Here is a 15,292-nt window from a genome sequence, read left to right on the forward strand (position 1 = left end):
ACATTTACCGCATTGTATCATGCTACTTCCGCGCATTCACATTCACACTTTCTATGGCAAAAGGCTACCCTGAATGTCGTGGTGGTGTATGGATTTAAGAGGTTTATTTGAATGCAATTTATTGTAGTTTTCATTGATATACTCTAAGTGTCGCTGTTCACTATATATTGGTTGGCCGACAGGCACATCTCTCCCCCAGTCCACGCATAGAAAAGGAGGAGATGTAGGCCTTCTTTGGTCAGCGTGACAAACCATCGTCTCCATTAGACAGAGGCTTAGCGTGTATCGTCGGCTATTCCACACCTTAACGCAGCAAATGTTTCATTTTGAGGGCTGAACAATATCTTTACCACGATTTTTAGTTGGACTACTTGGGTCATTTGAGAAGATGGAGTACATCGGATTATCATTGTCTGTTTCGACGTTCCGTCTGGTTTTCCTTGTTTTCATGGTGCGACAGAGCCATGGAGATATGAGCTATTCTATTCCAGAGGAGATTAAACGCGGATCTGTGATCGGGAATATAGCCAAGGACCTCGGTCTGGATGCGAGAAGATTTTCATCTCGCAAGGCTCGTTTGGATATGGATGGTAGTCGTCAAGGTTACTGTGACATTAATGTGAATACTGGAGAATTAATTGTGGCTGAAACAATAGACAGGGAGGAGCTGTGTGGACCGAAGGTTTCTTGTTCTTTAAAATACGAGCTTGTGCTGGAAAAACCTCTGGAATTACATCGTATTAATGTGCAAGTCCAAGATATAAATGATAACTCCCCAACATTTTCTAACACTCAAATTAATTTAGAAATCCGTGAGTCTGCCGTTAGAGGAACACGTTTCCTTCTTAGCGAAGCCCATGATGCGGATATAGGACATAATGCAGTTCAAAAATATTCACTCGAAAAAAACGACTATTTTGTTTTAGGTGTTCATACAAACCCAGATGGTGGGAAATACGGTGAGTTAGTAGTAGAGAAGGAATTAGATCGAGAACAACAGCAGGAGGTATCATTATTACTTACTGCGGTTGATGGTGGGACTCCACAGAGATCTGGTACTGTAGTTATACACGTTACTGTGTTGGATGCGAACGACAATATTCCAGTGTTTACTCAGAACGCCTATAAGATCAGCCTACCTGAGAATTCTCCATTAGGTACCGTAGTAAGTACAGTGACTGCTATTGATGCAGACGAGGGACCTAATGGCGATGTGACCTATGAACTCGGTCGTATAAGTAACAAAGCAGGGAAGCTGTTTTTGATTAACAAGACAACCGGAGAAATAAAAGTGATCGGCCCTATTGATTTCGAAGAGGAAACATATTATGAAATGAGCGTGCAGGCTAAAGATGGTTTAGGGTCAGCCTCAAACTGTAAAGTTATTATAGAAATCACAGATGTGAATGATAATGCACCAATATTATTGATCAAATCTCTGACCAATCCAATTCCCGAGAATGTGTTACCTGGTACAGAGGTGGGCATCATTAATGTACAGGATAAAGATTCGGAGGGAAATAGACAGGTCCGCTGCTCCATTCAACAAAATGTTCCTTTCAAATTAAACCCCTCAATCAAAAACTACTATTCTCTGGTAACAACTAGTGAACTAGACCGAGAGATAATATCAGATTATAACATAACTATCACTGCCACTGACGAGGGGTCTCCACCTTTATCCTCCTCAAAGACTATTCATTTATCTGTATCAGACGTGAATGACAATCCTCCTGTGTTTGAAGAACAATCCTACAGTTCCTATGTGACTGAAAATAACAAGCCTGGCTCCTCTATGTGTTCTGTTACTGCCAGAGACCCAGACTGGAGACAGAACGGTACGGTGGTCTATTCTCTATTGCCCAGTGATGTCAACGGTGTTCCGGTGTCCTCATTTCTATCCATTAACGGAGACACGGGGGTGATCCATGCTGTGAGACCATTTGATTATGAACAGTTTAGGAACTTCAAAGTCCACGTTGTAGCCAGAGACAATGGTTCTCCTCCACTCAGCAGTAACGTGACAGTGAGAGTCTTCATAACAGATGAGAATGATAACTCTCCCCAGATATTATACCCTGCTCCAGCAGGGAACTCCTTGATGACTGAGATGGTCCCCAAAGCTGCTCTGGCGGGGTCCCTGGTTTCCAAGGTGATAGCTGTGGATGCTGACTCTGGACAGAACGCGTGGCTTTCATATCAGATCGTGAAATCGACTGATCCGGGACTTTTCACTATTGGTCTCCACAGTGGAGAGATCAGGGCACAGCGGGACATTTCAGAATCTGACAGTATGAAGCAGAACCTTGTTATATCAGTGAAAGATAACGGACAGCCCTCTCTCTCTACAACCTGTGATGTATATTTACTCATATCAGACAACTTGGCTGAAGTTCCAGAACTGAAAGACATGGCTTATGAAGATAGTTCCAAACTAACTTCCTATTTGATCATCGCACTGGTCTCTGTCTCCACCTTTTTCCTGACTTTCATTATTCTCATCCTGGCCGTGAGGTTCTGCCGCAGTAGAAAGCCTAGAATGATGTTTGATGGAGCAGTCGCCATTCCCAGCGCGTATTTCCCTCCCAACTATGCAGAGGTGGGTGGAGCTGGAACTCTGCGCAGTTCTTACAATTATGACGCATACCTGACAACGGGCTCACGCACCAGTGACTTCAAGTTTGCCAGATCTTACAATGACAGCACGCTGCCTGCAGATCAGACACTGAGGAAGAGTCAAATTGAGTGTTTGGAAGAAAGTATATTCACTCCTAACGGCGCGGGGAATACTGAGGTGAGATTAGAATCCTATTTTTACTATTGATTGACCTTTTATGTTAACACATGTATTGAGATGACCACAAGTCTGTCAAATGTTTGAATGTGATCACTGTGTTGTTTGCTTATCAGACATTGCGACGTTTTTAAATTGACTGAATTCAGGAGGCGTCACTGGTAATACGTGTAATCCAAGCAGAATAAACCGGCTACATCCCTCCTACGTTTTTTTTTCGAGGGATTAAACAATCATTTTACTCAACTGTCTTATGCCAGAGCATGGTGCCATATCTACAGACTTATTTCATGACTTTCTAAGGCAGGATACACGTTTACAAGATTGAAGTGCTCCGTTTTTAAAATTTTAAACGCAGAATAGGCTTCTATGTCATCTATTTGAAGTGCTCAGTCTGTAATTATATAGGCCTATGCTAGGTGAAATAGCCTGCTCCTACTTTAAGTGAACATATTTATGACGTTTATTGGATTGCAATTTGCAGCACTAAATGATTAACTCTCTATGGTTGGCGCGAAAGATACGTGCGCAATAGCGTCGGTAATGTTTCAGAACTGGACAGCGACCATACTTTAAGGATTTGGTAATAGAGTATTTGAGAGGAGGGTAACCTTTTCAGTCATTGAATAATATGCAATGTATATATTATATTAGTGTATTATTTCGGTTGTTTGGGGTGCATTTTAAAATATAAATGACCAAAGGCTTGATAATTGACAACTGCTTTTCATTAATGCGATTTTAGAAATGTAAAAATATAGGCCTAAATAACATAGCTTTTCATTGACATTTTCTTTTCTTTTCCTCACTTGCTTCTGAATGATAGACTTTGCCTAAGTGTTTAAGGCTCAAACCAAAATGGTGTTGACTGAGAAAAACTGGTGATTTGTTCTGGCTGGCCAGTTTGGCTAAATTTAAGTAGCATATTTTTACAGTAAGATATTGGAAATATCTTGTTCAATGTATATTCAGTAACTTTGTAGTGTTACTGCAGTTTTTGTGAAAATACTCAATGTGTCGCTGTTCACCTTCTCTGGGTGAATGCATACTTGTGTCCCCACCCAGTAGATTAACATATACAGGGAGGAGACTCTTCTCGGCAGTGGGGAAAAAACAAAGCATTGACTGGTTTCAACATATCCTTGCTTGGAGAGAATATCGGAACTTGGACTATATTTTTTTAATGGAATAACGAATTCTGTAAATCACCATCTTAAGGATAGGACCGCTCTCACGTTGATGATGATGGATGCAAGATTCTCGGTCTCTGCCTTCGTTCTCTCCTCGGTTTTCTTTCTTGTTCTCCCTCGTATCACGTATGGAGACATGAGCTACTCTGCTCCCGAGGAAGCGAAGCGTCGATTTATCATTGGGAATATAGCCAAGGATCTCGGGCTGGATGCGAAGAGATTATCTGATCGCAAAGCTCGGTTGGACATGGATGACATCAGTCAACGTTATTGTGACATCGACCTCGCGGCTGGCAAACTTATTGTGACGGATAGAATAGATAGAGAGGAGCTGTGTGGTTCGAAGGTTACTTGTGCATTAAAATATGAGCTTGTGCTTGAAAACCCTCTGGAGCTGCATCGTATTACTGTGCAAATTCTAGACGTAAATGACAATTCACCTCGTTTCCCCAATGAACGCATGAATCTAGAAATAAGGGAATCTGCTGACAAAGGGGAGCGTTTTCCCTTAGACGAAGCCCATGACTCGGACATAGGATTAAACACGGTGCAAAGCTATACGCTCGACAGGAATGAACATTTTGTTTTGGCCGTTCATACAAATAGAGATGGTGGGAAATACAGTGAGTTGGTGTTAGAAAAAGAGCTGGATCGAGAAAAGCAAGAGGAGGTGACGTTGTTACTTACTGCTGTTGATGGTGGGACTCCGCAGAGATCTGGTACTGTAGTTATACACGTCACTGTGCTGGATGCTAACGATAATAAACCAGTGTTTAGCCAGGACGTTTATAGAGTCAGTCTGACAGAAAATTCCCCTCTAGATTATATAGTGGTAACTGTCAGCGCCACTGACGCAGATAAGGGTGCAAATGGGGAAGTGACGTATGACTTCAGCAGTATATCAGATAAAGCATCGACGGTGTTTTCTATAGACAAAGGGACTGGTGTAATCAGAGTCGTCGGACCTGTGGACTTTGAAGAGAGGAAAGATTATGAAATGCGCGTCCAAGCCAAAGATGGGTCAGGTTTAGCTTCCAACACAAAAGTAATCATAGATATTACCGATATAAATGACAATGCACCATTAATATTCATCAAATCACTTAGCAATCCCATCCCTGAGAACGTGTTACCTGGCACAGAGGTGGGCATCATTAATGTACAGGATAAAGACTCGGAGGGAAATAGACAAGTCCGCTGCTCCATTCAACAAAATGTCCCATTCAAATTAAACCCGTCTATCAAAAACTACTATTCTCTGGTAACAACAGGTGAACTAGACCGTGAGATAATATCAGATTATAACATAACTATCACTGCCACTGACGAGGGGTCTCCACCTTTATCCTCCTCAAAGACTATTCATTTATCTGTATCAGACGTGAATGACAACCCACCTGTGTTTGAAGAACAATCCTACAGATCCTATGTGACTGAAAACAACAAGCCTGGCTCCTCTATGTGTTCTGTTACTGCCAGAGACCCAGACTGGAGACAGAACGGCACGGTGGTCTATTCTCTATTGCCCAGTGATGTCAACGGTGTTCCGGTGTCCTCATTTCTATCCATTAACGGAGACACGGGGGTGATCCATGCTGTGAGAGCATTTGATTATGAGCAGTTCAGGAACTTCAAAGTCCACGTTGTAGCCAGAGACAATGGTTCTCCTCCACTCAGCAGTAACGTGACAGTGAGTGTCTTCATAACAGATGAGAATGATAACTCTCCCCAGATATTATACCCTGCTCCAGCAGGGAACTCCTTGATGACTGAGATGGTCCCCAAAGCTGCTCTGGCGGGGTCCCTGGTTTCCAAGGTGATAGCTGTGGATGCTGACTCTGGACAGAACGCGTGGCTTTCATATCAGATCGTGAAATCAACTGATCCTGGACTTTTCACTATTGGACTCCACAGTGGAGAGATCAGGGCACAGCGGGACATTTCTGAATCTGACAGTATGAAGCAGAACCTTGTTATATCAGTGAAAGATAACGGACAGCCCTCTCTCTCTACAACCTGTGATGTATATTTACTCATATCAGACAACTTGGCTGAAGTTCCAGAACTGAAAGACATGGCTTATGAAGATAGTTCCAAACTAACTTCCTATTTGATCATCGCACTGGTCTCTGTCTCCACCTTTTTCCTGACGTTCATTATTCTCATCCTGGCCGTGAGGTTCTGCCGCAGTCGAAAGCCTAGAATGTTGTTTGATGGAGCAGTCGCCATTCCCAGCGCGTATTTCCCTCCCAACTATGCAGAGGTGGATGGAGCTGGAACTGTGCGCAGTTCTTACAATTATGACGCATACCTGACAACGGGCTCACGCACCAGCGACTTCAAGTTTGCCAGATCTTACAATGACAGCACGCTGCCTGCTGACCAGACACTAACAAGATGTCCAGATACATTACTAGAACGGAGTATCATCACGCTCAACACTGCAGGAGACTCTGAGGTAACCCATGCCTTTATTTAGCATTTTATGAGGATGGTTTGTCCTACGTGGCTTTGAAACGAAATATTACTAATTTGCTTCTTGGCAATAGCAAGCTTCCTAACGTGAAAGGCCCAACGCTATATTTTAATAGCAGGTTGTATATTAAAGTCAGCTAAACAGCATTAGTATGCTCTTCTAGTATGAGAGAGTACGGCGCAACATGAAGTCATCTGAAGTGTATGCAGCTACAGTTCTTGTATTGTTTAGAATGTATTTATAATTTGTAATTGGCGACCTCTAGGCAGTTCTTTTGTACCTTGGATAAGTGGACTACAAAATGAAAATATGTGTCTTATATTACGCCTGTAGCACACTATTACATGCAGACAAATTGCTCACGCAATTTGATACCACTTCCACTGAAATATTATCAATATGTAATACTGAATATTATCAAAGTGGCATATTATCCTACAGATATAGGATCTTCATTTGTTTGATGCAGCAATAGGAAATATGAATTATTATGTGGGTTATAATTAATGGACATTGTTGTAGGTGAAAATCAAGTCTGAAATGTTAAAGTGGAAATTACAAACTTCAAAAGCCTTTTTAAACCTCAAATACACTATACGTTTTACATTTCCTGCTTTGGTGATCAAATTAAGATCCTACATCTATAGCTGTACCCGAGTTTTTCTGCTTCTGCTAAATTTAAGTTGGTCAATTATTTTAATATATTCCATTTCACTGTTCATTCTGCTGTAGCCTGCAGGACTTAAATGAATATATTCACACGCTGAAAATACAAATCACATTGCCTTCCAATTCTGATGAAGCTCCGCTAGCACTGTTTCAGCACCACACCGATAGACAGCGCAACTGAGAAGCTTGTTTCTCAGTGAAACAGGCAAGGCTGCAAGAGCTCTTCTCCACCTATACGACTTTGAAACAGGTTTCGGCCAATACTTAAATGAACCTAGATTTATTTTGGATGCTATGTTTGAAACTGAAAAATAACATTTACCGCATTGTATCATGCTACTTCCGCGCATTCACATTCACACTTTCTATGGCAAAAGGCTACCCTGAATGTCGTGGTGGTGTATGGATTTAAGAGGTTTATTTGAATGCAATTTATTGTAGTTTTCATTGATATACTCTAAGTGTCGCTGTTCACTCTATATTGGCCGACAGGCACATCTCTCCCCCAGTCCATGCATAGAAAAGGAGGAGATGTAGGCCTTCTTTGGTCAGCGTGACAAACCATCGTCTCCATTAGACAGAGGCTTAGCGTGTATCGTCGGCTATTCCACACCTTAACGCAGCAAATGTTTCATTTTTGAGGGCTGAACAATATCTTTACCACGATTTTTTGTTGGACTACTTGGGTCATTTGAGAAGATGGAGTACATCGGATTATCATTGTCTGTTTCGACGTTCCGTCTGGTTTTCCTTGTTTTCATGGTGCGACAGAGCCATGGAGATATGAGCTATTCTATTCCAGAGGAGATGAAACGCGGATCTGTGATCGGCAATATAGCCAAGGACCTCGGTCTGGATGCGAGAAGATTTTCATCTCGCAAGGCTCGTTTGGATATGGATGGTAGTCGTCAAGGTTACTGTGACATTAATGTGAATACTGGAGAATTAATTGTGGCTGAAACAATAGACAGGGAGGAGCTGTGTGGACCGAAGGTTTCTTGTTCTTTAAAATACGAGCTTGTGCTGGAAAAACCTCTGGAATTACATCGTATTAATGTGCAAGTCCAAGATATAAATGATAACTCCCCAACATTTTCTAACACTCAAATTAATTTAGAAATCCGTGAGTCTGCCGATAGAGGAACACGTTTCCTTCTTAGCGAAGCCCATGATGCGGATATAGGACATAATGCAGTTCAAAAATATTCACTCGAAAAAAACGACTATTTTGTTTTAGGTGTTCATACAAACCCAGATGGTGGGAAATACGGTGAGTTAGTTGTAGAGAAGGAATTAGATCGAGAACAACAACAGGAGGTATCATTATTACTTACTGCGGTTGATGGTGGGACTCCACAGAGATCTGGTACTGTAGTTATACACGTTACTGTGCTGGATGCGAACGACAATATTCCAGTGTTTACTCAGAACGTCTATAAGATCAGCCTACCTGAGAATTCTCCATTAGGTACCGTAGTAAGTACAGTGACTGCTATTGATGCAGACGAGGGACCTAATGGCGATGTGACCTATGAACTTGGTCGTATAAGTAACAAAGCAGGGAAGCTGTTTTTGATTAACAAGACAACCGGAGAAATAAAAGTGATCGGCCCTATTGATTTCGAAGAGGAAACATATTATGAAATGAGCGTGCAGGCAAAAGATGGTTTAGGGTCAGCCTCAAACTGTAAAGTTATTATAGAAATCACAGATGTGAATGATAATGCACCAATATTATTGATCAAAACTCTGACCAATCCCATCCCTGAGAATGTGTTACCTGGCACAGAGGTGGGCATCATTAATGTACAGGATAAAGATTCGGAGGGAAATAGACAGGTCCGCTGCTCCATTCAACAAAATGTTCCGTTCAAATTAAACCCCTCAATCAAAAATTACTATTCTCTGGTAACAACTAGTGAACTAGACCGAGAGATAATATCAGATTATAACATAACTATCACTGCCACTGACGAGGGGTCTCCACCTTTATCCTCCTCAAAGACTATTCATTTATCTGTATCAGACGTGAATGACAACCCTCCTGTGTTTGAAGAACAATCCTACAGTTCCTATGTGACCGAAAACAACAAGCCTGCCTCCTCTATGTGTTCTGTTACTGCCAGAGACCCAGACTGGAGACAGAACGGCACGGTGGTCTATTCTCTATTGCCCAGTGATGTCAACGGTGTTCCGGTGTCCTCATTTCTATCCATTAACGGAGACACGGGGGTGATCCATGCTGTGAGAGCATTTGATTATGAACAGTTTAGGAGCTTCAAAGTCCACGTTGTAGCCAGAGACAATGGTTCTCCTCCACTCAGCAGTAACGTGACAGTGAGAGTCTTCATAACAGATGAGAATGATAACTCTCCCCAGATATTATACCCTGCTCCAGCAGGGAACTCCTTGATGACTGAGATGGTCCCCAAAGCTGCTCTGGCGGGGTCCCTGGTTTCCAAGGTGATAGCTGTGGATGCTGACTCTGGACAAAACGCGTGGCTTTCCTATCAGATCGTGAAATCGACTGATCCGGGACTTTTCTCTATTGGTCTCCACAGTGGAGAGATCAGGGCACAGCGGGACATTTCTGAATCTGACAGTATGAAGCAGAACCTTGTTATATCAGTGAAAGATAACGGACAGCCCTCTCTCTCTACAACCTGTGATGTATATTTACTCATATCAGACAACTTGGCTGAAGTTCCAGAACTGAAAGACATGACTTATGAGGATAGTTCCAAACTAACTTCCTATTTGATCATCGCACTGGTCTCTGTCTCCACCTTTTTCCTGACTTTCATTATTCTCATCCTGGCCGTCAGGTTCTGCCGCAGTAGAAAGCCTAGAATGATGTTTGATGGAGCAGTCGCCATTCCCAGCGCGTATTTCCCTCCCAACTATGCAGAGGTGGATGGAGCTGGAACTCTGCGCAGTTCTTACAATTATGACGCATACCTGACAACGGGCTCACGCACCAGTGACTTCAAGTTTGTCAGATCTTACAATGAAAGCACGCTGCCTGCTGATCAGACACTGAAGAGGAGTCAAATCGAGTGTTTGGGAGAAAGTATAATCAATCTAAACGACGTTGGGGATACTGAGGTGAGATTATATGCCTAATTTGGGTATTGATTGACCATTTATTTTATGAAACAACTGTATATATATATATATTTAAAAAATCTCTATATATATATTTCACCTGTATTTAACCAGGTAGGCCAGTTGAGAACAAGTTCTCATTTACAACTGCGACCTGGCCAAGATAAAGCAAAGCAGTGCGACAAAAACAACAACACAGAGTTACACATAAACAAACGTGCAGTCAATAACACAATAGAAAAATCAATGTACAGTGTGTGCAAATGTAGAAGAGTAGGGAGGTAAGGCAATAAATAGGCCATAGAGGCGAAATAATTACAATTTAGCTTTAACACTGGAGTGATAGATGAGCAGAAGATGATGTGTAAGTAGAGATACTGGGGTGCAATAGAGCAAGAGGGTAAGTAATAATATGGGAATGATCATGACCACAAGTCTGTCAGATATTTCAATTTGGTCGCTGTGCTGCCTCATCAGACACGGCAACGTTTTTAAATGGACTGAATTCAGGAGTTTCCACTGTTAATATGTGCTTCCCAAAACCTACGAATTTTGGCCAGAGTTTAATCACTTTCAAACAATTGTACTCAAGTATCGTATTCCAGGGCAGGGTGCCATACCTACGGACTTCTTTGATTACGTTTTAATGCAGGACACATGTTTACAATTACAACTTTGAAGTGCTTCGTTTTTGTCATTTTAAACGCAGGACCTAGGTTTACCTATTGACTATTTGAAGGGTTCTGTCTCTGTAAAAAGATTGTTTTGGTCTAAGGCTGCTGCCATAAGACGACATGTTTGCCATTTGTTGGATAGCAATTTGCAGTAGTACATTTGATTCTCCCTCTAACGTTTGGTATGACAGATAAAGTAAGTGGCCTATTGCGTTGGCTCTGTTTCAGCACTGGACAGCGACCAGACACTGACTTGTTGCACCCTCGACAACTACTATGATTATTATTATTTGACAATGCTGGTCATTTATGAACATTTGAACATCTAGGCCATGTGCTGTTATAATCTCCACCTGGCACAGCCAGAAGAGGACTGGCCACCCCTCATAGCCTGGTTCCTCTCTAGGTTTCTTCCTAGGTTTTGGCCTTTCTAGGGAGTTTTTCCTAGTCACCGTGCTTCTACACCTGCATTGCTTGCTGTTTGGGGTTTTAGGCTGGGTTTCTGTACAGCACTTTGAGATATCAGCTGATGTAAGAAGGGCTTTATAAATAAATTTGATTTGATTTGATTGAGAATCTGGCAATGGAGCATCCAGCAGGAGATTAACCTTTTTAGTCGATGACTATGTCCATTGCTTTGGGTGACTTTTTAAAAATATAAATGACCAAAGCCTTGATAATAAACAACTGTTTTTCAATAATGTGATTTGAGAAGTTTTAAATATAGGCCTAAATAATATAGCCTATTCTTATATCCTTAACTACCGTGACATTTTCATTTGTTTTCCTCAGTTGCTTCTGAATGATAGATAGATATTGTCTGGGGGTTAAATAAGGCAAAAAGAAAAATGAAATTTACTGATTCAAAACTGGTGATATGCTCTATCTATAAACTGCACTGTTGGCCTGCATGTATGGCAATATTTAACTATAGCACATTTTACGATAAGATATTGAATGAATCTTGTTCAATGTACTGTTTATTCAGTAACTTCGCAGTGTGACTGCAGTTTTTGTGAAAATACTCAATGTGTCGCTGTTCACCTTCTCTGGGTGAATGTATGACTGTGTCCCCATGCCAGCAGATTACCATACACAGGGAGGAGACTTGTTTCGGCAGTGGGGAAAAACGTCGCATTGACTGGTTTCAACATTTATCGTTGCTTGGACAGAATTTGGATTGTAACGTTGGCTACATATTTTGTGGCATAACGAATTAGGTAAATCACCATCTCAAGGATAGGAATATCAAACGTTCCAACGTAGATGATGGTGGTCAAAATATTTTTGGTCTCTGCCGTCAAACTCTGCTCGGTTTTCTTTCTTGTTCTCCCTCACACCACGCATGGAGACATGAGCTACTCTTCACCCGAGGAAGCGAAGCGTGGATTTATCATTGGGAATATAGCCAAGGATCTCGGGCTGAATGCGAAGAGATTATCTGATCGCAAAGCTCGGTTGGACATGGATGATAACAGTAAACGATATTGTGACATTGACCTCGCGGCTGGCAACCTTATTGTGACGGATAGAATAGATAGAGAGGAGCTGTGTGGTTCGAAGGTTACTTGTGCATTAAAATATGAGCTTGTGCTTGAAAACCCTCTGGAGCTGCATCGTATTACTGTGCAAATTCAAGACGTAAATGACAATTCACCTCGTTTCCCCAATGAACGCATGAATCTAGAAATTGCAGAATCGGCTGACAAAGGGGAGCGGTTTCCCTTAGACGAAGCCCATGATTCGGACATAGGATTAAACACGGTGCAAAGCTATACGCTCGACAGGAATGAACATTTTGTTTTGGCCGTTCATACAAATAGAGATGGTGGGAAATACAGTGAGTTGGTGTTAGAAAAAGAGCTGGATCGAGAAAAGCAAGAGGAGGTGACGTTGTTACTTACTGCTGTTGATGGTGGGACTCCGCAGAGATCTGGTACTGTAGTTATACACGTCACTGTGCTGGATGCTAACGATAATAAACCAGTGTTTAGCCAGGACGTTTATAGAGTCAGCCTGACAGAAAATTCCCCTCTAGATTATATAGTGGTAACTGTCAGCGCCACTGACGCAGATAAGGGTGCAAATGGGGAAGTGACGTATGACTTCAGCAGTATATCTGATAAAGCATCGACAGTGTTTTCTATAGACAAAGGGACTGGTGTAATCAGAGTCGTCGGACCTGTGGACTTTGAGGAGAGGACAGATTATGAAATGCGCGTCCAAGCCAAAGATGGGTCAGGTTTAGCTTCCAACACAAAAGTAATCATAGATATTACCGATATAAATGACAATGCACCATTAATATTCATCAAATCACTTAGCAACCCCATCCCTGAGAACGTGTTACCTGGCACAGAGGTGGGCATCATTCAAGTACAGGATAAAGATTCAGAGGGAAATAGACAGGTCCGCTGCTCCATTCAACAAAATGTTCCTTTCAAACTAAACCCGTCTATCAAAAACTACTTTTCTCTGGTAACCACAGGTGAACTAGACCGAGAGATAATATCAGATTATAACATAACTATCACTGCCACTGACGAGGGTTCTCCACCTTTATCCTCCTCAAAGACTATTCATTTATCTGTATCAGACGTGAATGACAATCCTCCTGTGTTTGAAGAACAATCCTACAGTTCCTATGTGACTGAAAACAACAAGCCTGGCTCCTCTATGTGTTCTGTTACTGCCAGAGACCCAGACTGGAGACAGAACGGTACGGTGGTCTATTCTCTATTGCCCAGTGATGTCAACGGTGTTCCGGTGTCCTCATTTCTATCCATTAACGGAGACACGGGGGTGATCCACGCTGTGAGAGCATTTGATTATGAACAGTTTAGGAGCTTCAAAGTCCACGTTGTAGCCAGAGACAATGGTTCTCCTCCACTCAGCAGTAACGTGACAGTGAGTGTCTTCATAACAGATGAGAATGATAACTCTCCCCAGATATTATACCCTGCTCCAGCAGGGAACTCCTTGATGACTGAGATGGTCCCCAAAGCTGCTCTGGCGGGGTCCCTGGTTTCCAAGGTGATAGCTGTGGATGCTGACTCTGGACAGAACGCGTGGCTTTCATATCAGATCGTGAAATCGACTGATCCGGGACTTTTCACTATTGGTCTCCACAGTGGAGAGATCAGGGCACAGCGCGACATTTCTGAATCTGACAGTATGAAGCAGAACCTTGTTATATCAGTGAAAGATAACGGACAGCCCTCTCTCTCTACAACCTGTGATGTATATTTACTCATATCAGATAACTTGGCTGAAGTTCCAGAACTGAAAGACATGACTTATGAGGATAGTTCCAAACTAACTTCCTATTTGATCATCGCACTGGTCTCTGTCTCCACCTTTTTCCTGACTTTCATTATTCTCATCCTGGCCGTCAGGTTCTGCCGCAGTAGAAAGCCTAGAATGATGTTTGATGGAGCAGTCGCCATTCCCAGCGCGTATTTCCCTCCCAACTATGCAGAGGTGGATGGAGCTGGAACTCTGCGCAGTTCTTACAATTATGACGCATACCTGACAACGGGCTCACGCACCAGTGACTTCAAGTTTGCCAGATCTTACAATGACAGCACACTGCCTGCTGATCAGACACTGAAGAAACCAGTTGAGCCTTTTGGCGAAGGTATAATTACTCTGAACAATGCAGAAAATTGTGATGAGGTAAGATAACAGTGGCCTGATATAATTTATTGACTTATCATATTTAAATGTGAGTTCGGTTGGCTCGGCGTAGCCTATTTGATTCGATACATTTCACTTGTTTCAGTTTGTTTACGTTGTGCCATCATTGGTTTTGCTCCTCGCTCTTATAAGAACTATGTCCATGAAAGTCAGTGTCGCACTCCTAAATCATTTCTGGACATAGTGAAACTTGAATGGGTAGCCAAAGGCTCTAAATATTTGCCAACAGTGGCTTTCTTTCTTTCGTTTCTGTGGTGTCTACACAACATTTAAGAGATCATATGGCAGCCGTTCGCCCTTTCGAGGTCGTTGGTGTTTCAGCACCACTATTGTGGATAGCGATCACCATTCTGCCGGCTTCTGCAATGGAATGACTAAAGCTATCTGTACTTAAACTTTTTTCTGGTCTTATGTTTCTCTAAGGCACGTCATCAGGGATTTCTACCGTTTGAAATCCTTATTTCATTAGAGGTGTATTTATTTTACAGATCATTCATTGTGTAATGTAGTGTTTCTTAAAAAAACGAATCTTATTCCGTTTTAAAACCAGAGCATACAGACGTTTATAAAATAAGGATTCACTTAAGTCCATACTGTGAATATAGATTTGATTTAGTATCACGTTTATTTGCTTCAGCACCCTGCTGCTGTTTTTGGAATTTTTCGCGATATTTACCAACTTCTCTAG

The 15,292-nt window shown here is 42.0% G+C and overlaps 2 protein-coding genes across 20 annotated transcripts in view; both read left to right on the forward strand.

Annotated features, from left to right (window-relative positions):
• LOC115154607 (protocadherin gamma-C5) overlaps positions 1 to 15,292 on the forward strand; it is a 164,911-nt gene that overhangs the window by 79,445 nt on the left and 70,174 nt on the right. The window contains exon 1 of one of the 19 annotated variants that reach the window (XM_029701029.1): positions 216 to 2,794. The exons of 16 other annotated variants lie outside the window; for them this stretch is intronic. In XM_029701029.1, the coding sequence (XP_029556889.1) occupies positions 389 to 2,794 (2,406 nt within the window). In that variant the 5' untranslated portion in view covers positions 216 to 388. Of the gene's footprint in view, positions 1 to 215; positions 2,795 to 11,999; positions 14,584 to 15,292 lie in introns of those variants that run through there. 2 more of the 19 variants (XM_029701022.1, XM_029701037.1) reach the window with 2 other exon arrangements.
• Positions 3,991 to 15,292, forward strand: part of LOC115154618 (protocadherin gamma-A11-like) — a 32,630-nt gene continuing 21,328 nt past the window's right edge. The window contains exon 1 of the mRNA XM_029701052.1: positions 3,991 to 6,442. Within this exon, the coding sequence (XP_029556912.1) occupies positions 4,034 to 6,442 (2,409 nt within the window). The 5' untranslated portion in view covers positions 3,991 to 4,033. The remainder of the gene's footprint in view (positions 6,443 to 15,292) is intronic.

The sequence above is a fragment of the Salmo trutta genome, chromosome 19 (assembly GCF_901001165.1).
Source record: "Salmo trutta chromosome 19, fSalTru1.1, whole genome shotgun sequence".
In the NCBI taxonomy this organism is placed as follows: Eukaryota; Metazoa; Chordata; class Actinopteri; order Salmoniformes; family Salmonidae; genus Salmo; species Salmo trutta.